General features: G+C 38.9%; 2 protein-coding genes across 10 annotated transcripts in view; one reads left to right on the top strand and one right to left on the bottom strand.

Annotated features, from left to right (window-relative positions):
- Nucleotides 1-26376, bottom strand: part of Erc1 (ELKS/RAB6-interacting/CAST family member 1) — a 361368-nt gene that overhangs the window by 211705 nt on the left and 123287 nt on the right. For all 9 annotated transcript variants that reach the window (XM_087904327.1, XM_087904329.1, XM_087904324.1 and 6 more), the window contains 3 exons: nucleotides 25642-25782; nucleotides 24504-24644; nucleotides 21012-21205 (listed from right to left, as the gene is read on the bottom strand). In XM_087904327.1, coding sequence (XP_087760453.1) covers nucleotides 21012-21205; nucleotides 24504-24644; nucleotides 25642-25782 — 476 coding nt within the window. The remainder of the gene's footprint in view (nucleotides 1-21011; nucleotides 21206-24503; nucleotides 24645-25641; nucleotides 25783-26376) is intronic.
- LOC125407062 (uncharacterized) lies at nucleotides 3010-6912 on the top strand. The gene is made up of 2 exons (XM_048444395.3): nucleotides 3010-3118; nucleotides 5863-6912. The coding sequence occupies exon 2, from the start codon at nucleotides 5917-5919 to the stop codon at nucleotides 6667-6669; it is 753 nt and encodes a 250-aa protein (XP_048300352.3). The 5' UTR covers nucleotides 3010-3118; nucleotides 5863-5916; the 3' UTR covers nucleotides 6670-6912.

Below are 26376 nucleotides of genomic sequence, written 5' to 3'. Positions count from 1 at the left end.
AATTCCACTAAGGGAAAACCTCACACTTGAACAATAGGAAAAGTTCCTTGAGGACAAGACCTTATTATCTAAGGCCCCAAGTGCTTGCAAATATACATTTTGTAAGGGAGGACTGAAATGAAACTGGAAATAAAGGAACTCAGAAACAGCTATCTAGCTAGGGAAATGGTTTCCCAGGTTCAGCTGTGAAAGAACAGAAGCATTACAGCCATGGATGAGCCACACCTTGTCCTTGCAACAGAACATGGCAGTGCTGTCAGTGTAGCTTACAGACACACAAGAGTCAAATGTGGTAGTGTTGTAGAGGCTTACACCAAGATGCTAGAATGACACTGAAGCTTGACAGTATATAGTGGGTTGGACTGCCTGAAAAGGGACCTTAAAAAGCCAAAGCATGAAGCTACAAAGGCAGAAAGTGAGTTGGAATGGAGACACCAGGACGTAGAAAATGCCAGAACTGTGAGACTTCGATTGAGGGAAAACTATAGGCAAAGAGCACAGCTGACCTGAGAGAGAATCTAGTAACACAGTTGTTGGAGTCCAAATGATTCCATAACAAGCCAGCAAACAAATGGAACTGTAACATTTGGTGTTTGCCCCAGTGGATTTCAATATTACTTTGGTCCATCTTTACATATTGTGTTCAAGGGATTTTACAGTTAGGAGTTCATATTTGTCTATGTCTGTGTGTGTGCGCATGTTGGGGCAGGAGGACAACTGTCAGGAGTTGGGTCCCTCCCTCTACCATTAATAATCCTGGGGCTCAAACTCAGGCTGCCAGGCTTTGCAGCAGGTGCCTTTGTCCACTGAGCAACCTTGCCGCTTGGACTAATGGCTTGTGAGCAATATTAGAACCATTGAGATTTCTGGTCATAAGTATAGATAAAGCAAAGGTATCTTGTATTATGAGACATCCATAAGCCTTTGAAGAACAAGGTAGAATGTTAAAAGTTTAAGTGATAAACTGACAAGAAGGTAGAAATGTGATAGTTAATCTTTATTGTCAATGTGATTGGATTTACAGCCATGTTTGTGAGGACATTCTCAAACAGGTTTAGCTGAAAACTCTACCCACAGGCTAACACTGCAGACTGAATAAGAAGGAAAAAGTAAGAAAAAAGAATGTTTTTAAAATGGAAAGAAAGCAAAGCATCAACCCTCATTTCTAGCAGCTCCCTGACTGAAACTGCAACATGACCAACACTCTCCTACTCCCCTTGCTCCCTGCTATGGAGACAGTGTTCTCAAGCTGTGAGCCAAGATGCAAACTTTCACACCTTATGGATAAAGGAAAGGAAAAGTATCTCATTTCATTTTTAAAATTTTTTTTAAAAAAATTGTCCTTAATGTACAAGTCTAATTCAGCATACACTTAGAAACAAAGTTTAAAAGTCATATAGAATTTTAAAAACAAGGATATTTATCTCCATTATTAAAAAATAAAATAAAATAAAATAAAAGCAGAGAAACGAGCCAGTAGGATAAACTTTTAATTCTGAGGCAGGATGATTAGGAGTGCAAAGGCTGTAGAGACCCAGACTCAAATAAAGGAGGTGGGCTGCGGGAATGACTTCGTGACTTAGTGCTTCCTGCACAAGGACGAGGATCTGAGTGTGGGACCCTGGCACTCATGAGAAAGGTAGGAATTGTGACACATCTGTCACTCTCCTGGGGACAGAGATGGGGAGATCACTGGCTAGCAGACTTTTCTCAAACTGGGGAGCCCCAGGTTTAGTGAGAGCTTTCCTTGTCTCTAAAACATAAAGTCATCACTCAGGCAGTGGTAGCGCACACCTTTTATCCCAGGACTCGGGAGGCAGAAACACCATGTCTGCCTGCATACCACCATGCTTCCCACCATGATGATAATGAACTAAACATCTTAACTGTAAGCCAGTCCCAATGAAATGTCTTCCTTTATAAGATTTGCTGTAGTCACAGTGTCTCCTCACAGAAATAGAGCAATGACTAAGACAACAATGAGCTTCATTAAGAAGTACAGTTGAAAGTTGGGGCCACAGTATGCAAGAACTGGCTTCCATGCTAATTAGGGATAGGCTCAAACAGATGAGCTGAAGCTGGGGGTTCATAGAAATGTTGAGTAACAGACAAGGTCTCAAAGACAGTCTGGAGGTCACTGGAAAGAGTGATTGTCCAAATGGAAGGGACAGAGTCTTTCTACCACTGTGACCAAGAAGAAGGGGCAATATTCAGTAAAAGTTGTCGATTTGGAAAATAAACAAGGGTCTTGGCTAATAATTTCTGTGCCTTCTGTTTTAAAGCAGGTGATAAGGAGAGTGTAGAAGCTGATGTTGGTATAGGAGATAATTAACTCTGTCAGCAAAATGCTTGTCATGCAAGCATGGAAACCTGGTTTCAATCCCCAGAACTCAAAAAAAAAAAAAAAAAGAAAGAAAGAAAAAAAAGAAGAGAAAAAAAGAGAAAAGAAAAGTCAGACATATTTCACACGTTTGTAATCCCAGCACTGTAGTGGCAGTGACAGGAAGGTCCCTGAGACTCACTGACTAGTCAACCTAACATATCAGTGATTTCTAGACCAAGAAGTGACCTGGTTGCCCAAAAAGTAAGGTGGATAATGCCTGAGGAATGGTACCTGAAGTTGGCCTCTGGTTTGCAAACCTGTAAATGTGAATTCATACTCCAATGTGCACGTTACAGACATCTATAAACACGAACAATCTGGAGGCTGAAGAATTAAAGTGGGAAAGAGAATGATAATAATGATTGGTGAGCCTTTTGATCATCACTCCCAAGGTAACATTATTGAAACTACAGGCACAGACGAAACAAAAAGGGCAGATTCAGACAGAAATGGCATCAGAGACCTTGGCCAAATCATGACAGCAGGCTCCTTCTGAATGAAGGAGGCTAATCTGTAAATTTGCCTGCATTCTGCTGACTGTAGAGCACACAAAGACTCCAGGTGACACAGTCAAGGGTGTACTAGCTCCTTGAGAAATTCCAAAGCAGTTGGCAGAATGACAGTTGGTGGGTTGGTTGGGTCAAAGGCTCCCAGTACAGCAGAAAGACAGGTACAAGGGACTCTGAGCGGTGACCCAGCAGCAGAACAACCTAACTGCCAAAAAATTACTTAGAAGTAAGTCTTTTGAACAGAATTAAGCCTCAGGAGTTTTTTTTGCTGTTGTTGATGGTTGAAGACATGGTTTCTCTGTAACAGTCCTAGCTGTCCAGGAACTAGCTCTGTAGACCAGGATCGCCTTGAACTCACAGAGAGCTGCTTTTGCCTTTGCTTCCTGAGTGCTGGGATTAAAGGTGTACACCATCACTGCCCAGTCTCAGGGTTTTTTTTTTTCCCCAACATACTATTTGTATTGATTATTTGAGAATTTCATATAATGCACCCTGAATACACTCACTTCCCAGTCCTCCTAGGTCCACCCTGTCATCCTTGCGACCCCCCCCCACTTCACAAAAAGGAAGAAAAAGAAATTATATAAACAAAGTCGAATTTGTGTTGTCCATATACTCATTGGACCATGGTCAAACTCACAGTGATAAACCCTTAAAGAAATTTAGATTTCAGTTTTCTTAACTAAAACACAAGAATAAGTATATCCGGTCTATAACTGTCGGTTTCTAGTAAAGAGCCTAGCACACAAGTGCTTACCCAACGCCTTCACGTTCCCTTGTCCTCATCTATTCCTTTGGCCCTTCTTGATCATCCACCCCCTTGGCCAGAGCCATCAGCGAGTGTTGTGCCCATCAGCTCACTCTGGAGGTACCTCCTGCTGCTTGCACTTGAATAGTGGTAATGCTCATAAAGTGCACATAGACAGACTTAAATGGAATAAAAACTACAAATCTGAATAGTACAAAGCAAATTGGTAATCTTCAAAGAGAAAGGGCAATTAATATTTCGTGGGAACAGAGTTTCAGTATGAGAATATAAGATCACTTATTCGGCTCTTCCTGTAAGCGGCCAGAGGTGACCCGTGAAGATGGTTCGCTACTCTCTTGACCCGGAAAACCCTACAAAATCATGCAAATCGAGAGGATCTAACCTTCGGGTTCACTTTAAGAACACCCGTGAAACGGCCCAGGACATCAAGGGTATGCATATCCGAAAAGCCACCAAGTATCTGAAAGATTTCACTTTGAAGAAGCAGTGTGTGCCATTCCGACGGTACAATGGTGGAGTCGGTAGGTGCGCCCAGGCCAAACAGTGGGGCTGGACACAGGGTCGTTGGCCAAAAAAGAGTGCGGAATTTTTGTTGCACATGCTAAAAAATGCAGAGAGCAATGCTGAACTGAAGGGTTTAGATGTAGACTCTCTGGTCATTGAGCACATCCAGGTGAACAAAGCCCCTAAGATGCGCCGAAGAACTTACAGAGCTCATGGCCGGATTAACCCATACATGAGCTCTCCCTGCCACATTGAGATGATCCTCACTGAAAAGGAACAGATTGTTCCAAAGCCAGAAGAGGAGGTTGCACAGAAGAAAAAGATATCCCAGAAGAAACTGAAGAAACAAAAACTTCTGGCACGGGAATAAATTCAACATGAAATAAATGCAGATAAAAGTTAAAAAAAAAAAAAAAGATCACTTATTCAATGAGTAGGGTTGACGTTATGTAATTTTCGGTTTCTTGAGACAAGGTTTCTCTGTGTTTCTCTGTGTAACTGCTGTGGCTATCCATGGAACTGGCTCATATAGACCAGGCTGGTTTTAAACTCACTGAGATCCTCCTGCCTCAGCCACTCGAGAACTGGGATTAAAGGCATGCGCTACCACCACCAGTTTCAACAAAAGAATTTATACTAGGAATATTTTACCATAATAAAAACTTCAAAGCATATTGTAAGCTTAAATGGTTGGTCACCATCATATAAAAGAGTATGTATAAGATAAAGCTGTAAAAAGCCTATTCCTATAGTTCTAGCCCTCCAGAGGCTGAGGCAGAACAACGAATTCAAGGCTAGCCTGGGCTACACTGTGAGACCATGTATAATTTCAAGATAAATATAAAGAGCTCAGAGAGATTACTATCTATCATGTGAGGGCCTGGGTTTTATGCCTAGTAAAGCACAAGCACATAAGCACACACGCATGTGTGCACATGAGCAAGCACGCGTACGCGCGTATACACATCTGCGCACACACACACACACACACACACACACACCCCACAGAAGCGGAGTACAGACAGAGAAAAAGATAAACACCTAAATTATCTTCCAAAGAACAAATGCATAGATGGTTCACCTAACCTACTAGCACAAAGCTCACATGGTACCTATGGTCTGCAAACTGTCACTGCTAACATTAAAATTATGGGGGCAGCTGTACCTCAAGCACTGCACAGAGATCAGGGTGAACATAACTCACATGTCTTGTGAGCTTAGTAGTCAGAAATGCAAAGATGTGTTATTTTCTTCTTAGTACTGGGAAATTTCCTGGCAAAGGGACAAAGTACAAAAATTTCCATAATAAACCTGAAAAGAACAGACACAATGGGAATTTTTTATGTTATTAGGTCCACATTATGTTGATATGCCATCCTGGATAATATGGGCTTATAAATGATGGGTTTACATCCCAGAGCACTCCATAATCTAGCAAGAAAATGAGACACTACATTTGTAACTTTTATATAGCAGGACTGATTAATGGCCAGAGACCTAGGCTGAACTGGAGAGATAAGAACTGCATTATGGGAAAGCAGTGAGTGCTTGCAGAAAGGAGTTCAACTGGCAAGAATGTGAGAGATCCTAACTGATCTACAACCTGAGCAGGTGCTGGGCTGCATGAATGTGGTTAGACTGTTCACAGCTTCTCACTTTCTGATCCCAACTGCTGTTTGTTTTGCTTTCCTTCCTAGGGTGCTGTCAAGAGCTCTGATCTCTGTTCAATCAGTGTCCGAGAATCAGAAGACATGGAGTCTGCATTGATGATTGGAGTAATTCCTGTGCTGTACTCAATGGCGAGTGACAAATCTGGCTACTATACTGGGCGGACACTGTGGTTAGGACTAATCTCAGTATACAGCATGGTGGTGTATGTGGTCCGGCTGCCATGGTACCGCATCTACGATGATTTCAAATGCCATGAAAATATCACCTACCCTTGTCTTACGGAGTGTTTTGAACAGCTGTTTAGCATTCCCATTTCAGAAATGTGGGGCTACTGCTACTTCCTCTTCATACTCTTGTTCTTCCTCATGGAATACTTCATGGCTCAGATTCGGCATAATTACACCAAGGTAAAGATGGAGACCATGCAGCAACCTGAGAACTCAGAGGAAGTGGAGAAGGGCTCCATGGAGGCAATCAGGAAGCAGAGCCCCTCCCAGAAGATCGCCCTTCTGAAGTTCCACCAGGAGAAGAAGCTCTTATATCTGTACCTGCTCCACTTCCTCCTGCAGGTTGGCCTCCAGACTGTGCTTCTATGCCTGCTCACATTCAAACACCTGCCTGTGATAAGCCAAAACAACTTCTATTGTAGCACCAATGACTGCCCTGGCCCCTATCATTGTCTCATCTGGGAAGTCTCTGAGAAGTGGCTGTCCATCTACACCCTCAGCACCTTTTCAGCCATAATCACCCTCCTCGGCATAGGCTCCTTTGTATACGGCATCTACCATTACTTGCTGAGGGCCCGCTCAGTTTCCAAGAGTTGGATTTCTTGACATTTATGAGGAACAATACTTTTCTTAAGTCTTTTCTACCCCATAACGGGTAGTTTTGGTTCCTCCAAATTTGTGGTGGGGGGGGGAGGGGGAGAGAGAGAAGAGTCTCCTCTTGCAGACTTTCTTTGGATTTTGATTTGAAAACAATAAAAGTTTGCTGCCCTCCCTTTTCTGTTCTGAGGCCAGCCTGGGATAATCTAATTCTGGAAGCAAAATCAAACCAAACAAAGTCTAATAACTGACTATCAGGAATTAGTACACAATAACTCATTCCTTTCACACTGTCACCTATAAAGTGATGTGCTCACCTTTACCTGAGGTCTAAAAAGACAGGTGGCTAGTGAAGAAAACCTGCAGTCAGCAAGGAAAGTCAACTTTAAACTGAGGTCTCTCAGTGCCCTACTGTGCACTTCCTTGAAGTCATTCGCTGTGTGGCTAAGAAGCAGACCTTGTTTGTACTGTGAATTATACTAAAGAAAGAAGCAAGGAAAAAAGTGAGGGCACTGTGCCAGGAGGTAGGGATGCACTTCTAAGGTCACAGTTGTACGTTCTTTCTGTCTAGTCAGAGACAAAAGATCTAGGAAGCTAAATCCAAGTGAGTGGTACATAAACGGAAAGTGACCATCAGGGAAAAGGACTGAGATACAGGGTAAACAGGGCATGTTGGACAAGACTTCCCAACAATTTTCAAGTAATATTCCATAACACACAAGGCTGGCTCTACAGGGTAACCAATTCATATTCAATAAAGGGGCAGACCTGGAGAGTGGATTCAGTGATTGAACTTCAGGAGACCACAGAGCAAATAGGAGGGGAAGAGTAGAAGCAGGAAAATGGCAGCAGAGACACTGGGCATGAGCTGGTGTGAAAAGTCAGACATGTTCCCATGTCAACTTCACCCAAGGGTTTGTACAAGGGTATGCTATATTGTACAAAGTTGTCCTGTACTAATTTTCTAACAATGATGAATGTATTAACTCAGCATGCTGGGCTCTTACTGTGGGCCAAGTCCTGGAGCATATATAATATTGATGCCCTGAAGAAGTAAACATGAGAGCAGTGGTTCTCAACCTTCCTAATGCTGTGGATCTTTAGTATAGTTCCTCATGTTGTGGTGACCTACAACCATAAAACTGATTGAGAATCATATGTACATGATGAGAACCAGAAATTAACTGATTTGATGAAACTGTTAAAAACTATTCACAGGTGAAGAAATTCAGACTACAAAAGACAGTGATATCTAGACTTGAAATCATTGAAGAACTTATCAGAACTGATAAGTAAGGAGATGAGGCACAAACAAAGACAATAATAAACAATTAACATCACAAGTACCTCTCAGACACAGAGATGATTTACCAAGAGTTTTAGCTACTTATCCTGTTACTATTTCTGAATTTCTAGTAAATAGTAAATATTCAAAAGGATATATACAATGCAAATGGGAAACTATATGCATAAAATATCTAAAAGATATTAAACAAGCAGTAGTATCTTACAACATGAATTCACCATACTGAGGCAATTGATAAAGACATGAGCTTCAAAAAACAAGGTTATATCACATGATTGGATTCAATTATTAGTCTCAGTTGTATTAGAAGATGGTCCACCACTACGGGGGAAGAGCTAAAGGAGAGAGGAAGCTAAGGTCCTTGAACATCAAGGCAGAGTCCATGGTTCTGAAGCTTCCCAAGGTCAAATTACTGGGGAGGGACCTTACATTGATCCAGATAGTCAAGCTATATACAATGAACACATTTTGCCCCTATGTCATACAGCAGCCTCAAATGTTTGTTGCAAGATTCAAGAACCATGAAAAAGAACTGAATCTTATCCTAAGGTTATACAAGGCCCAAGAGAACCCTTTCTGACTTTTTGCAAAGATTAACTAAAACTATACAAATAGGGGTAGCATGCGCTTGGATTGGGAGGAACAACTTAGTAAAAATGGCAATTCTACCAAAAGCAATCTATAGATTCAATGCAATCCCCATCAAAATCCCAGCAAAATTCTTCACAGACCTTGAGAGAACAATAATCAAGTTTATATGGCAAAACAAAAAACCCAGGATAGCCAAAACAATCAAATACAATAAAAGTACTTCCGGAGGCATGACCATCCCTGACTTGAAACTCTATTACAGAGCTACAGTAATGAAAACTGCTTGGTATTGGCACAAAAACAGAGATGTTGACCAATGGAATCAAATCGAAGACCCAGATCTTAATCCACAAACCTATGAGCACCTGATTTTCAACAAAGGAGCTAAAACTATACAATGGAAGAAAGAAAGCATCTTTAACAAATGGTGCTGGCATAACTGAATGTCAACCTGTAGAAGAATGAAAATAGATCCATATCTATCACCATGCACAAAACTCAAGTCCAAATGGATTAAAGACCTTAATATTAATCTGACCACATTGAACCTGATAGAAGAGAAAGTGGGAAGTAGTCTACAAGACATGGGCACAGGAGACCACTTCCTATGTAGAACCCCAGGAGCACAGACAATAAGAGAAACAATGAATAAATGGGACCTCTTGAAACTGAGAAGCTTCTGTAAAGCAAAGGACACTGTCAGTAAGACAAAAAGGCAACCTACTGATTGGGAGAAAATATTCACCAACCCCTCATCAGACAAAGGTCTGATCTCCAAAATATGCAAAGAACTCAAGAAACTAGACAATAAAACTCTAATTAACCCAATTAAAAAATGGGGTACTGAACTGAACAGAGAATTCACAACAGAAGAACTTTGAATGGCCAAAAGACACTTAAGGACATGCTCAACCTCCTTAGCGATCAGGGAAGTGCAAATCAAAACAACTTTAAGATACCATCTTACACCTGTCAGAATAGCTAAACTCAAAAACACCAATGATAGCCTATGCTGGAGAGGATGTGGAGTGAGGGGAACACTCATCCATTGTTGATGGGAATGCAAACTTGTGCAGCCACTCTGAAAATCAGTGTGGCGGTTTCTCAGGAAACTGGGAGTCAACCTACCTCAGGATCTAGCAATTCCACTCTTGGGAATATACTCAAGAGATGCCCTATCATAATGCAAAATCATTTGTTCAACTATGTTCATAGTAGCACTATTTGTAATAGCCAGAACATGGAAACAACCTAGGTGCCCCTCAATAGAAGAATAGTTAAAGAAGGTGTGGAACATATACACATTGGAGTTTTACTCAGCAGTAAAAAACATTGACATCTTGAATTTTGCATGCAAATGGATGGAAATAGAAAATGCTTTACTGAATGAGGTAACCCAGACCCAAAAAGAGGAATATGGTATGTACTCACTCATAAGTGGATTCTAGCCATAATTAAAGGACATTGAGCCTATAATTTGTGATCCTAGAGAAACTAAATAAGAAGGTGAACCCAAAGAAAATCATATAGTTATCCTCCTGGATATTGGAAGTAGACAAGATTGTCAGGCAAAACTTGGGTGCATGGGGGTATTGGGGGAGTGGATGTAAGGGGAGATGGGGAGAGAGAAGGGAGAAGGAGAGGATTGGGGATAGCTCGGGGGAATTGGATGGGTGGGATGGAGGAAGGGTGGATATGGGAGCAGGGAAGTAGATATCTTAATTAAGGGAGCCGTTTGGCAAGAGACTTGTCTCTAGAGGGGTTCCCAGGTCCAAGGAGAGGTCCCCAGATTGTTTCTTGGTCAGCAGAAGAGAGGGTACCTGAACTGACCTTGTCCCATAGCCACACTGATGAGTATCTTGCATATCACCAAAGAACCTTCATCTGGCGATGGATAGAGACAGAGACAGAGGCCCACATTGGAGCACTGGACTTAGCTCCCAAGGTCCAAATGAGGAGCAGAAGGAGGGAGAACATGAGCAAGGAAGTCAGGACCACGAGTGGTGCGTCCACCCACTGAGACGGTGGGACTGATCTAATGGAAGCTCACCAAGGCCAGCTGGACTGGGAGTGATGGAGCATGGGAACAAAATGGACACTCTGAATGTAGCTGTCAATAAAGGCTGACTGAGAAGCCAAGGACAATGGCACTGGGTTTTTATTCTACAGCATGAACTGACTTTGTGGGAGCCTGGTTTGTTTGGATGTTCACCTTTATAGACCTGGATGGAGGGGGGAGGACCTTGGACTTCCCACGGGGCAGGGAACCCTGACTGCTCTTTGGACTGGAGAGGGAGAGGGAGGTGGGGAGGGAGAGAGAAAAGGAAGGCGGGGAGGAGGTGGAAATTTTTGATAAATAAATAAATAAATGGGCAGAAATCTTTATGGACCTGAATATCAAAAAAAAAAAAAAAGATGTAAGAGTTAATAAAAAGCCTGAGGTAATAGGCCGGAAAAAAAAACAACAAATAGGGGTTGCATATCCAGAAGTTAGCAAGTACTCATTGAATCTGGCTTTTGAACATGCTAATTTAGAATGCAAAAAGATACTTGGGGCACTAAAGGTCAGATTAGCAACAATGAACTAACAGATCCTACACACAGCCAAGGTTGAGTTCTTGAACTATAACACTGAGGGTAGGAGAACTAATTTTCAAAGTTATGAAGAGACATCAAAATACTAAATGGTTAAAGTGCGATAGAATAGGCCATTTGAGAAGGGATTGTAGTCAGTGCTTTCCTAGATATAATGTTTCTTCTGGGAATGACCCAATTAGAAGCCCAAACTTCTAGATTATGCATAAGATGCAGCAAAGGCTGACATTGGACCAATGAATGTAGATCAAAAAGAGACAAACAAGGCAACCCATTACCATGGGAAAACTCCTTGAGAGGGCCTCACACAGACCCCCAGGTCAAAAGTGGTCCGGTCATTCCCAGTCACTGTAGAAGACACACCTTTCCAGGAAAATTAGAAAATTCAATGCCTGTTAAAAAACAACAACAACAAAAACAACAAACAAAAAACAAACAAACAAAAAAAAACCATGCTGCTCTGGATACCATGCTGCTCTGGATGATGCACAACCCATGGATGATAAATCAAAAATTCTAATACAAAATAGAAAACTTATATTTTACATACTTCTATAAATGACAAAAGGCCAAAGCAGAGAGTATGAATAAATAACACTATAATGGAAGGATTATTAAACACAGATGCAGATGTGACTATTGTTACTTAAGAATCTTGGCATCCGAATTGGCCATTTTAGGAGGTATATATTCAATTCCTAATAATTGGAACCCAATCTCAGGTAAAACAATGCACAAGATGAGTTGAATGTATAGGCCCAGAAGGACCAAAAGGAAGGCTAAGGCAATATGTGACCAATATAACAGTGAATCTAGGGGGTCACGATATGTTACAACAATGGGATATCCAGATTAACATTCCCACAGTCTCAGAAATGGTACATAAAACAATTCATGTTTCTGGGAAGGAATAAGGTACTATAACAAAAAAAAAATGTCACCAACCATTCAGGCTCTATAAAAACAACTGGCAAACCCTCAGAGGTATCAACGGATCTACCTTAAAAATGCTTGACAGACAAACCTTTATGGGTTAAGCAATGGCACTTAATGACAGAGAAACTGCAGGCTTTAGAACAGTTGGTACAGGAGCAACTAGATGCTAAGCATATTGAAGAATCAACCAGCCCTTGGCATTCTCCTGTATTATTGTTTTAAAAAAATCTGAAAAATGGAGAATGGTAACAGATCTAAGAACTGTAAATAAAGGTTATTTAGCCAAAGGGTTCTGTACAGTATGGAATTCCTCTGCTTTTTCTATTGCCTAAAGGGTGGCCTCTTATAGTTATTGATTTAAAAGAGTGTTTCTTCAGTATATCTTTACAAGAAAAAGAGAAAAATTTGCCTGCACAGTGCCTCCTTATAATAACTCTCAACCTGCTTAAAAATATATGTGTAGAAGGATCTCCCATACAGAATGTAAAATAACCAATATTTTGCAAGTCACCAATTGAAAATGATACATAAACAATTTCCTAAATCTATAGTTTACCATTATATCTGATTTAAACGTAGACACATTAGAAAGAATGTTTGAAGAAATAAAGAAAGTTTTGCTTGTTGGAGATTACAAATTGCTCCTGAAAAATTACAAAGAAGAAATTCTATCAATAATTTAGGTTATAAAATAGGTTTACAGAAAATTAGACCACAAAAAAGTGCAAATTAGGAGAGATCAATTGCAGACTATTAATGACTTCCAAAAATTGCTAGGAGATATTTCCGATCTACAGTCTACTATTGGGATAACACCTGATGAGCTGATTAATTTAAACTAAGCCTTAGACGATGAAAAGGACTTAAATAGTCACAGGGAATTATCAGCTGAAGCTGAGAAAGAATTGATTTTGACTGAAGAGAAATTACAGAAAGTACATGTGGATCCAAATCTTAACAGCAGTCTGATCATATTATCTTCAAAACAATCCCCTACAGGAATTTTACGGCAAAAGGAAGATATTATCTTAGAATGAATCTTTTAACTATATAAACTGAGTAAAAAATTAAAAACCTTTATGGAAAAGCTCTCTGAGATTATAAAAGGTAAATTGAGACTTAGTCAATTAACAAAAATAGACCTTGCAGAACTTGTAGCACCATTCACTAATGACAAAATTAACAAATTATGGGAAGAAAGGGAACCCTGGAAAAGAGCTTTTAGTAATTTCTTGGGAGAGATAAACAATAACTATTCCAAAAGCAGAGAAATCATTTACAAAGAGAACTAATTGGATTCTTCCTTGTATGGGACACACCAATAACTGGAGCCCCTATATTCTACTGATGCAAATAAATCAGAAAATAAAGGTTACAAATCAGAAAATTTAAGTAAAGTGAAACAATGCCCTTATAATGAAACAAAGGCAGAATTAAATGGTATTCTCATGGTACTAAGGGATTTTAAAGAAGCTCTCAACATAGTTACTGATTTGCAATATGCAGAAAGAATTGTTTTGCATATTGAAACTGCTGAATTTATACCAGATGATACAAAATTGGAAATGTGCTGAAGGCCTCCAAATTTCATTAAAAATGTCACGTCAATAACAAAGGTTTAAAAAAATGACTTTTCCATCATGTGGCAACAAACCAAGGCGATTATAAGATGTCCTACTTGTTTTTTATACAACCAAATACTACCACCTGTAGGAATTAACCCAAAGAGTACTCAAAACAATGAAATCTGGCAGATGAATATGTTGCATTTTGTAAGATTTGGAAAACTAAGATATATACACCATACCATTGATGCCTACTCAGTATCAACGACAACTGCTTTGAGTTAGGAAAAGGCTGATTCAGTAATCACACATTTACTACAAGTTATGGCCATCATGGGTGTACCTGTAAAAATAAAGACAAGACATTGCTCCAGCATGTGTCTCTAAGAAAATGAGGCAGGATTTTTGTTTTTTGCTTATTATAATACAGAGTATATTACAGGTGTACCACATAATCCTACAGGTCAGACACTTATAGAAAGATCAAACTGAACTATAAAGGATATGTTAAGTAAGCAGAAAGGAATGAGAAAAACCCTCCAGAAATAGACTGCATAATGCTTTATTAACCTTGAATTTTCTTAATGCTAATGAGAAAGGAACAACAGCTGCAGAGAGACACTGGATAATAGAAAAAAACTTCTGAATTAAATCAGCTGGTGTACTTCAAGGATGTGTTGACCGCAGAATGAAAACCAGGAGATGTGCTACACTGGGGAAGGGGTTTCACTTTTGTTTCCATAGGAGAAGAAAAGCTATGGACATCATCAAAAGTAATCAAGATTTGGTTTGAAAAGGAGAAACCTCTTGATAAAGAGAAATGACAGTTTATCCACAGAGGTGAAAATCCTACAAGCTGTAAGGAAACAAGGGTTCTGTTCTTGTCTTTGCAGGAAAATAGAAAATATCCATCTTTGGGAAGTCAAAAGACCTTGTACATCTAGATGCTTAAAAAAGAAAACATAACTACTCAGAAAGAATCACCAAGCAAAGAAAAATCTGACTTATGATACCAATATTCTCTGCAGGGTAAAATCTCACTCCCTAAACATACATATCTCCTTACTTCTCAGTATAATGGTAGGCCCAACTCACTTAAAAATCAAAGCCGGCTTTGGAGTTGGACAGTGGCTCTTTTTCTCTAAATCCAAGCATGTTGTTAAAAGAAAAATTCAGAGTTTCTCTATCATATCAAGAGAGTCACCTGGCATGGGATAAAAGATAAAAATCTAGGACTAAGATTATCAAGACTCTGCTTTCAAAAATTCTATTTCTCCCCTACCTATTTTTGTCTCTATGGTACCTTTCTTTGAATACATATCTACCAAAATTCAAACTTTCCATTTTGATATGAATAATGTTTTCTACAACAAACAATAGCTTTTCCTACAGCAATCTCCGAAGTCTCCAGGACAAACATGGGGCCCCACAACAATTCTACCTAGTTCATATGATGCCATTCAGCTGATATCACCCTTTAAAGATCAGTTTTGGATTACAAACTGCTCAGAATAATTTCAAAGTAGCTAGCTAAGATGACCTAGCCTAACAGACTACTCTAGCCAGGACTTGAGACAAGCACTGAACTTTCCCATTAGGCACAGATTGTACAAAAAAAATGATACAGCTACCTCTCCCAGGACTTGACAAATAACCCATTTTTTTCCTTTCAGGATGCCCTAAAGATACCATCACCCCCCAGACAGCAGGAAGTACACTTAAGGATACAACACCCACATTCCTAAGAGGTAGGGTGGGTGGTTTGGGTCATTCAATGGACTATGGATATTTGTCACTGCTTAGAGTGGCTAGGTTCAAGTCATTATTGGTAATGGTCAGGAAAGAAAATCAAACAAAAAAAATTAGATTCAAGGTTCTTGTTTTGAAATGAAAAAAAAAGGAGGCTATAGATATGATAGAATAAAAGGGTAGATTACTGAATCTATTCTGAAAAGAAAAACATGGAGGATATAGATATAAGATAAAAAGGTAGATTATTAAATCTACTTTTCAAAAACAACTACTGGTTTTAAAGATTTTACATTGGATTAGACTTTTGTATATTGTATACAAATTTTGCATATTGATATAAATTTGACATTAATTTTGCTAGAACATAGTGTACATATATTTCAACTCTTGTTCAAGGTATTGTACCAATATAATTACTTTAACAATGTAATGTAAATTTCTAGTCCTTGAAAATTATTATTACCAACTGTGTAGGATAATAAAAAATACAGGGTTAGTAATTATTCATGTATTATAATTGAACAATAGGTATATTTTCAAGATCAAACAAAGATATATTTTAGATAGACAGACCATCTTCAAACACTTCAGAGATCTACAGAATATGGCATTTAAGATATTTTAGTAACATAGGTTCTTTTTTCTTTTTTTTTTTATGACAATGAGACATGTTTACAGACATGTTTGTTCCTGACAGCACCAATCTCCTTCAGAGAAGATATTGGGCATTGAAGAAACTCCATATGGGATTTACTTTCTTTGTGGCAAAAGTAACCAGCTGGGCAAGAAAATGACCCTGCCTTAATTGCTGACAGTGTGCTGTCCTAACTGGAAAAGCAGGACACAGAAGAAAGTGACTGCCAGACATTTTCAAGACAAGGAGGAAAAGCCCTTCAGAATACTCAGCTTCACAGAAAAGTCCGTCAGATATGCTAGGCCTGTAGGCCAAAGATACATGCCCCAACGTGGCAGAGAAACTTTGGTTGACTGTCCAGACAGTCAGCTATTTCTGTCATTTCTCAAATTTTTTGGAAGTTGCTTGTTTGCACTTTCAGATTATTCATTTAATATTACTTCCATATTGGGTCTCTGAGGGAGTCGAAGATTAGATAGCTATAGTTATAGTTTACTAGATGTAGAAAGCAAGTTATGATAGAAAGTTAGCTACACTGGCTGGACAGCAAGCCCTACTCTCAGTAACCTTTCTGTCTCCATCTCCACAGTGCTAGAGTTCTAGGTACCCATATGGCTACACCTGATTTTTTTTTTCCCCCTTACTGGGATTAAGCTCAGGTCCTCACTCTTACCCACTGAGCCATCTCCTTGGCCTCAATAGAAGTAATTAAAACAGTACTAATATTATTTATTATTCCAAAGTGGTTCAGTAGAGAAAACCCCAATTACAGAATGACACAATATTGTTTTTACTTCTAGGCATTTCAGTTTTAATTTTTGCTTTTGTTAGGTTTATTGTTTTGTTTAATGGCTAGTCATTTGGAGTTTTGTTTGTTTAGGAGGTCTTTGGAGACTATGTTTTTTATGTAGCCCAGACTGGCCTAGAACTCTCTCATTCTTCTTGTCTCAGCTAGTACTAGGTTTATAAGCATGTGCCATGTCCTATTACCACGCTTAAACAAGATTAAAAAAAAAACAACAAAAAAGACATACACTTTATATTTGTTCAAATTGTTTTTTTCTGCTATGGGTGGGGGGTGATCTGGATACAACACAACATAAATTGTGATGAGCTGTTACAGGCCATGATAAAATTACAACAGTTGACAGCTGACAATTATAAAGCCAATCCACCCGATGATCAACTAATCTGATGGAGGAAATTCATAGGCATGACTTATGAATATATACAGACCACTCCTGTCTTTAGATTCACATGTACAAAGACAGTTATAGCATCTCTCCAATATTTACACTATAATAGGTAATCTCATGTGATATGTATATGCAATCTCATGATTGCATTTCAATCTTATGGGCAAATATATCTGTGGGTGGTCATGAAGATGACTCCCCATTAATCTATATGATTTTGATATACAGAAAACATACTAGGCTATGCTTCATAACTAGATCCATTGTCGTATCAGGGCTGTAAGGCACTTAAAAGGTTGGTTTGTTCCTTTTACTCAGACTAACACAAGAAGATAACAATTTCTCCTAAGTCTAAGACAAATTGCACACAATTAGCTCATTTTACCTCAGAGCGAGTTCAAACTAAAGGTTTTTAAAAATAGATCACAAGTTTAAAACTTCACAGTTTGGCACAAGGTCAGAGTTGCAGGTGTCTAACCAAGGTTATTAACATAAAACCAGCCTTAAAAAGTCCTGTCAATTCTTCACTTGTCAAGTCTGGCTGATAAAAGACCTATGTCTCAAAGCCTGTCTCACTGGGCACTGTGCCCCCACCCTCAAGTCACAGTCTCACTCCAGGAAGCTTGAAACTTTGCATTCCCATGATAAAAGGCTCAGCCCTAATTACCTACCCAAAGGAATGTGCTCTTGAACAATGGGATGTAACTCTTGTAATTTTTTTTCTTATTGCTTCAAGCCTCCTGAAAAACAGTGTATTTAAGCTAGGAAAACATAGCTGGTAAAAGAATTGAAACATAAAATTAGAATGAGATGTAGAATTACAGAATTGGAACTAAAGAATTAGAATTAAGAAATTAGGAAAAGAGAATTAGAATGAACGGAAAATAATCCTCAGATAATGTGTGAAGTTATTATAGAAATCTTTCGTCCTTACTCCTGAGAATCATTCTGAGAATCAGTTCCCCTGGGTAGTGGTCAGGGAGCCAGACTTCCAGACCACTAAAATAAATATTAATCTGAACTGGCTTAAATAATAGGAAAGTATATTGTCTAGATATGGGAGCTTCAGAAGTAGTCTCTTTGGCTTCCATGTTCTGTCTATAGTTTTCTTTTCTCTTTTCTTAGTTTTATTTCACTTTGTTTCCTTAAAATATCATATTTTATAATATTTATAACAATTGGTTGAGATAAAGTAGGAGTTTGCTTAGATGCAGTAATGAGTCCTTCCCTCATCTTTCAGTGTCAGGAAAGCTCCTAGACAACGAATCAAGAATATGGTATGTGTCTGGACATCATGTAGTTAAAGAGGAGTCTCAGTATTTTATTAGAGAAAAGATAGCTAGCTCGTGGCCTTCCAAGCTTTCATAATTCCTCTCTTTTTGCAAGCAATAATAAATTCAATAGTCCTTTCAACTCTTTTCATGTGGATCTCAGAGCATCTGTACTGGTTCTTCTGAGAGGTACTTTCCCTTGACTTTGCCACCCTCAGGATGTCGGTTTCACCTTAGGGTGAGACAAGGTAGCCACAGTAGTTCTATGCATCTTGCTCAGACATGAGACTATCCAAGAGAAAGGAGGCCACCTTTCTTCTTGCTAGTCTTTCTCCACAGGAAAAAGATTTCCCAGAGCCTCCTGTTCTTTCTCTCAAATCATGGATGCATTACATGTCAATGCATACTTAGCTACCAGAAACAAATACACTAATTTACTAAACAAATCGGGACCATTTCCAGGAGCAGCAATATTGGAACATATACAAGACTGGTGAGATATTAGAAGAAAAGTTAAATTCAACTAACATAGAGCTGTAAACAAAATATAACATAAGGCACAGATGACAATGCTCCTAGATATTACAAACTTATAAGTATTTAGTGACTGAAAGGGCCAGCAAAACCAATCCTTCTGAAACCTGAAAAAAAAATCCATCTAATTTCTATAATTTCTTTTCTATATAATTAAACTCCAGAAAAAGTTTAATCATTTTGAATCTATATGGAAATTCATGCCAAGTGTAGAAAATAAATTTTCAGTTATAGGATTTGGTTTCCTGAAGACTGGTGGTTATTTTTTCCAAATGTGATGCAAGCTAGAGTTATCTGGAAAGAGAGAACCTCGAATGAAGAATTACCTCCATCAGATCAGCATGCAGATGTGCCTGTGTGGCAATTTCCTGATTAATGATGGATATGCAAGACCTCAGCACACTATGAGCCAGTGCCAACCCCACACAGGTGGTTCTGGATTGTATAAAAATGGAAACTGGGTGAGCCGCCGTAGAGCAAGCCCGTAAGCAGTATTCCTCCATGATCGCTGCTTTGATTTCTGCCTCCAGGTTCCTGCTTTAGTGTCAGCCCTGGCTTTCCTCAATGATGAACTGAACTATGGAAATATAGAGGTAAGTATGTACACACAAACCTGCTGTGGAAGGGAAAATGTTCAAAGATCAAGTGAACAAAAATGCACACAATCTATATTCTTGGAAGCTCTAGTAATTTTGAAATCTAGATTTAAAGAATTTCACTGAAGGTGCTGGAATGATGGCTCAGTGGTTAAAAAGAATGGTTGCTCTTCCAGAAGACCCTGGTTAGATTCCCGGCACCCACATAGTGGCTCAAAATGATTTGTAACTCCAGTTTCAGGGGATCCAACAACCTCTTCTAAGCTCTAAGGACACCAGGCATGCATGTGGTACACAAACATATGTGTAGATAAAACACTCATACAAACAAAACTAAATAATCAAGAACCATAGAATATGCAGAGATTTAATATCAAACTAAAGAGATGCATAGGCAAGAATGAGATCTTATTATTTGCATTTTTGACTCACTGAAAGAATCAAAGTCTATGGATATAAAACAGAAAAAATAGTAACTTAAATGGAAAATATCAAGCTTACTACTAACTTGTAATTTAAATCTTAGTGAGCAACTTAAAGATGATGTCTGATACTTTCTAGCCTTGAAGAAAATGAAAATAAATTATTCCTAAAACAAGTTTCTAAAGATATATGTGAATTAGTGACTTCATCTGGTCACTGTCAATCTTTGTGGGTGTCCAGAAGAATATGGTGACTATGAACTTCTACAGAAAAGGTGTTTATGTGTATTGTGAGATTATGTTAAATAGACCATTGAAATGAAGATGGTAATAATAGACTATACACTTGATCTTCAATATAAAAGACAAAATATACTCCAATACAGTTATCCTTCAAATAAAACCCACTGTGAAGATTTCAAACTTTGAACCTGATAGGAATCACTATCTCTTATGCTATCACCATAATGCCCCTCCTAATTCTCAGGAGTAAACCAATACAATAATTTGCTTTCCAGTACTCTAAATTATTCATTCTACAAACCCCCAGTCCAAAAGAGCATTAATTCAGAAGCAGAGCTCTAAGCCTAGGGTAAAATATCAACTTCTTAGACTTGAGGATCATTCACTCATTATACAGAACAATGATAAAACCAAGGATCTCGCTGCACTCTCTTGAATAGCTACGAGAAAAAGCCATTAATCAATGAATATCTTCTCTTGTCAGTGATGTTCAAATAATAGTTTCTCGCTTTTCCCCTTTTATGTCATCTTTTTGGACTGTAACAAAAAATGTACACTGACTTAGAAAAAGTTAATAAAGTAGTAAAAATAGCACTGAAGAACCTAATCCAGAGGTAGATAATATTGAAAACACCATCTCATCGAAAGTTGTAAAAACACGTTTTAATTTTTTTGCCCCAGTGATTCCCACTTAGCTTTCTTTCTCTTACCTTTCTAACTCAGCTATCTTCTTATCTTTGTCATTCTTCTCATTTTCCACTTCTTTCAAGATTTCCAAGAGGCGATCAACTTCAGTCTGGGCCTTGCTAGATTCATCTTTGTACCTGGCAATCTCTCTCTCCAATTGCTGTATTCGGTCATTCATCTCTGGACTGGCTCTGGCTTCCAATGTTGCTTCATGTGCCTACCCAATAAACAAACAAACAAACAAACAAACAAATAAATAAATAAATAAGCAAGCAAATAAATAGATTATCAACCCTTTCTTAATATCATAACAAATTTTATATCAGAGACATTTATATCTAAACTCTGTTGAGTTCATTTATATTTTCTTTGTTTGTTCATTTCCCAAGACAGGATTTCTCTGTCATAACTGTACTGGAACTTGCTTTGTAGACCAGGCTTGCCTCGAACACACTGAGATCCGCCTGCCTCTGCCTCCCAAGTCAAGTGCTGGGATTAAAGGCAGGCACCAATACTGCCTGGCCATTTACACTTTAAAATGGAATTTCAAGAAATATTAAATCACATTAAAGACTTTTGCAACTTTATAAAAATAATATAAACTCAAAAAGAAATTTACCAAGTCAGTGTTACAAACATTTATTTAAAACAATTTTACATCTGAGCATGGTAGCATATATTCTAGCACTTGAGAGGCTAGAAGGTGGAACTTCGTGAGTTCCAATCCAGCCTGATCTACATAGCAAATTGCCGGACAGTGAGGGCTATATAGTAGAAATATGTGTCAAAATAAATGAATTAATTAACTTGGCAAATAGAGTAACATATTTAATTCAAGATGTAAACCTCAAGCATGGAAGCACATGTCTATAATCCCAACACTCTGAAGGTACAGGTACAAACAAGTTACTGACCAGCAAAAGATATAGAGACCCTTCCTGTCTCAATAAATAAAACAACAAAAGCAAATAAACACACACAAAAAAAACTGTGAACAGAAGAGAAATCATTCCTTCATGATAAAAACTTTCTTTGATAGACTATACATGGGAACACAGCACCTATCTCAACATAGTAAGAGCTATATATGACAAATGGAAACATGATCCTACTTGCAGAATAACTCAAAACATTCTCACTAAAATCAGGAATAAGACAAGGGTGTTTATGTTACAATTCAGCATAGTACTTAGTCCTACACATAGCAAAAAGACAAAAGAAAAGAAGTAACTGGAACCTATTTGCTAGCCAACTTTCTTTTTTGGTTTTTTGTTTTTTTTTTTTTTTTTTTTTTTTTTGGTGGTTTTTCGAGACGGGGTTTCTCTGTAGCTTTGTAGGCTGTCCTGGAATTAGTTCTTGTAGACCAGGCTGGCCTTGAATTCACAGGGATCTACCTGCCTCTGCCTCCCGAGTGCTGGGATTAAAGGCATGTGCCACCACCGCCCAGTGCTAGCTAATTTTCATAGTACAGAGAGTGCACTGCAGGCTACTAAGTGATAAAAGGCATCAATGGTCTTACCCAGCTGAGAACCCTATGAACTACAATACCAACTGGCCAGGCAATTATATACCTCCTTGGTGCAATGGTGGCACTATTGATACAGGGAAAACCAAGCACTCTCTGGTAAGTTTTAAAGCCCACTCCACGAACTGAGTTTCATGCCCGATCCTATAAACACAGTTAAAGAACCCAGAGCTAAGAAGGTCTTAGGATCTAAGAGGTAACTTTAAAATGTTGGTTAGCTAAATTGACATAATGTCAAGTTGCCTTCTAAATACCTCTAATTATACCCACATATGAATACTACTTGTCTTTTTTCGTCTTTTTTTTTTTCTCCTGGGTTTTGGAGATAGGGTGGCTTTGAACACTGTGTAATCAGAAAAACTTCTCTTTGGAATGAAAGGTGACAAAATGCAAAAGATTCATGGTTGATCAAGATATTAAAAAAAAAGTTATGGTTGAGTGCTCAGCCCTCAACAAGACACTCATACTACCCCCTCTCAGGATCAGGTGAAGAGAAAGTGAGAAGAATGCAAGGGCTGGGATATGTGGAGAAAAACTATAAGATTCTTTCTTGTGGGCATGATATATATAGTCAATATAATCACGAACTCATGTAGCAGTGGCTGCCAGCAGTGGGCCTCCATGAGATTAGCCTGCTGTCAAGTCAATCATGGATTGTGGAGGTGACTCTGTGACCCTGTCCTATCCTGGTTAACTTATGATCCAGAAGAGTGGCAAACATTGTGATCAGCACTGATGAGCTCAACATGTTCCAGTGAACAATACAAACCATGGTCACATAGCCCGGTGTGCTGGTTTGTTTACACAAGTTAGAATCATCTGGGAAGAATGAATCTCAATTCAGAAATTGCCTCCATAAGACTGCCTATAGTCTATAAAGTGTTTTTCTAGTTACTGATGTAGCAGAGTTCAGCCCATGTGGGCAATGTCACCCAGGGCAGATGGTTCTTGGTTGCATAGTAAGCCATGCTTCTATGGCTTCTTTCTCAGCTCCTGCCTCAGTTCTTGCCCTCATTTACCTTCATGATAAGCAATATAAAATAAACCCTTTCCTCTTCAGGTTGCTTATGGTCAAGGTGTTTATAACAGAAAGGAAAAGAAAACTAAGACATTGGCTTTAAACTCTGTGTTAAAACAAACAAGAACATGCTTGTGAGAAAAGGACTCAGGGCAATTATGTAAAAAGGGATGGAAAGAAGAAAGAATGTGATTGTAATCAATATGTACAATATATTTTATGAAATTGTCAAACTAAGCAGAAAGAAAATACACAGCTTAAGCACAGACTTAAAAGAAGATCCTAGTGAAAGGTCAGGATGTTAACGGATACCAAAATTCTAGACTAAACTGGGATGGTTAGAAGCTACAGTGGTGGTAAAAGCAGAAGAAAAAGAAGCAGCCCTGGATAAGCAAAGGGCAGTCTGCAGGAACCTTCTAAAACCTGTCTCTCGGGAATCAAAGTCTTCCTCTTCCCAAACTCATGTGCTGAGGGCTTGACTTGCCAATGCAATATTCAGAACTAGGTGACTGGGAAGTGAGCGGGTAAATCAGAAGAGCACTGACCTAATCTGTGGTTTAATCATAGAACCACAGTGTGATGGCATTGCGGAGAGGCTAACACTCAGATCTCAGTACAGGAAGTACCTCACTAGGGCCATGGACCTCAAAGGAACACTTTGTCCTTGCTCCTATCTGCTTTTTTGGTGAGCATGATGCTCTGTCCCACTGAAGACTAAAAGCGATGGAATTATCCAACCGTGGACTGTAACCTCTCAAATTGTAAATCCAAACAAATCTTTTCTACTTTAATGTGTATCTTTGGTGTTTGGTCACAGCTACAAAACCAGACATACCACTAACCCACTAAAACAATGAAAATAACTGTACAATCTGTAGTGTCACTACGATCCTCAGCAGGAGGGAGGGAGGGAGGACTCAGAGCTATCTACAGTGTTCTTATGCAAACAAAATGAGAATGGGGCTCCTCAACCTTCTTCAGCTGTGACTCCATTTTCAGGCACTCTTCCTTCTTCTGTTCAAGAGCAATTTCAAGGGTCTTGAGTCGTGAGTCCTTTTTCAGTCCTGAGGAAGCCAGGGAAGAAGCATGCTCTTTGAGATCCAAGAGAGAAGCCTAAAAGCATCAAGACATGTTTAGATAAATACTGTGAAATAAAATGTAGATTTAATTTTTCAAATTGTTAGTCATAGCATCTGAAAGTTCCCATTTCAAGAACATTCATGAACTATAAAAACATAACATCTTTAGCTTCCAGACATTAATTAAAATAAGGTTGATTCCCAGGACTAAATGAACAGTGACATAAAGAGTCCTAAAAATGACTGGGGACGCAGCGCCAGTAAAAAGCTTGCCTGGCATGCATCAAGTTCTAGGTTCAATTTTCAGTTCCACATAAACAAGGCATGGAACACACTTCTAATTTCAGCACTCAGGAGGTGAAGACAGGAGGATCAGAAGTTGAAGGCCAACATGAGATAGAGGAGGCCCTGTCACAAAACAGAACAAGAGCTCTAACCTAATGACCTTATTTTCACAAAATAAAAGAGACTGAGCTTTGAGAACCTAAGTAACCAAACATAGAAACAAACTAACTTGAATGGGGATTTCCTCCCCCTTTCAGCAGGAAATTCTTGTAGAAACTTACTTCTAGAAACTTTCCTAAAGCTATTAGACAAATCTGCTGGATTACTCATCACACAGCATTCAACTGTTTAGCTATTTAAATTATACTAACAGTATTATTAAAAAATAAGATCAAAACTCATGAAGTCACATAAGTTATAGGTGATTATGTTTTTAATAACAGTTATAATTAGATTTCTTCCTTTGTTACTTGTATTGTTAGCAGTGTTTCTCATTATAAAACATGGCTGCAGTTACTCTAGGATATGCAGCTTTGATATCACGTACAAAACCAATTCTTAAAACAGAGAACAAGGTCACAAGGGACGAGGAAGTGATAAGCAATCTACTGTAGCCCTCACAGCTTCCTAGGCAACTAGAAAGCCTGCCACAAAATACTAAGAATCTTTCTTGCTTGTCTGCGCTGTGCCGATACACAGAATGTGATGACTAAGCAAACTGAGTAACTCCATTTGGTAATCCTAACCTCCTTCTCAGAGAGGTCTCCTTGCAAAAGGCTGACTTTTTCTTTCAAGTCTTTAAGATCTTTCTTGTAGGTATCAATCTCTTCTTGTTTCTCTCGCTCATCTCTGTCCCGCTGCTCCTTTAAGCGTTCAATTGTCCGTTCCTAAAAAGAAAGCACACCAAGTCATGAGGAAACTACCATGTGTACCTATATCATGTAGCATACTCTGCTTCCTCTGATCAAAGTCAATTCTTCTATCATCTACTAAAAAGACAATGGTAAGCTCTTCAAGAATTTATATCGTGTATATTGTGTATGTTTTAATAAATAAAGCTTGTCTGAAGATCAGAGGGCAAAACAGCCATACTAGGCAGCCATACAGGCCAGGCAGTGGTAGCACACACCTTTAATTCCAGGACTCGCAAGACAGAGGCAAAGAGGCTCTGTGAGTTCAATGCCACTGAGGGCTATACAAGACTAAATTAGTCTAAAAGAGAAACAGAGCTCACACAAAGGTGATCCCAGCACTTGGGATCCCACGCCTTTAATCGCAACACTAGGGAGTTGGAAACAGGACCGATATGACTGGGCAGGGAAAAAAATATAAACGGGAAGAGACAGAACTCAGTGGAGTGCGGAGTTTGAGGAAACAGGATCTCACCAATTTGGTCTGAAGATATGGTAGAGGGAAAAGGTCTCTCTAGTGGTGGCTGCTTTGTTTCTATGATCTTCAGGTTGAACCCCAATATCTGTCTC

Source organism: Myodes glareolus, chromosome 3 (genome assembly GCF_982192425.1).
Source record: "Myodes glareolus chromosome 3, mMyoGla1.1, whole genome shotgun sequence".
Taxonomy (NCBI): Eukaryota; Metazoa; Chordata; class Mammalia; order Rodentia; family Cricetidae; genus Myodes; species Myodes glareolus.
The sequence above is the reverse complement of the archived record's forward strand: the minus strand, read 5'-3'. Positions and strand labels throughout refer to the sequence as shown.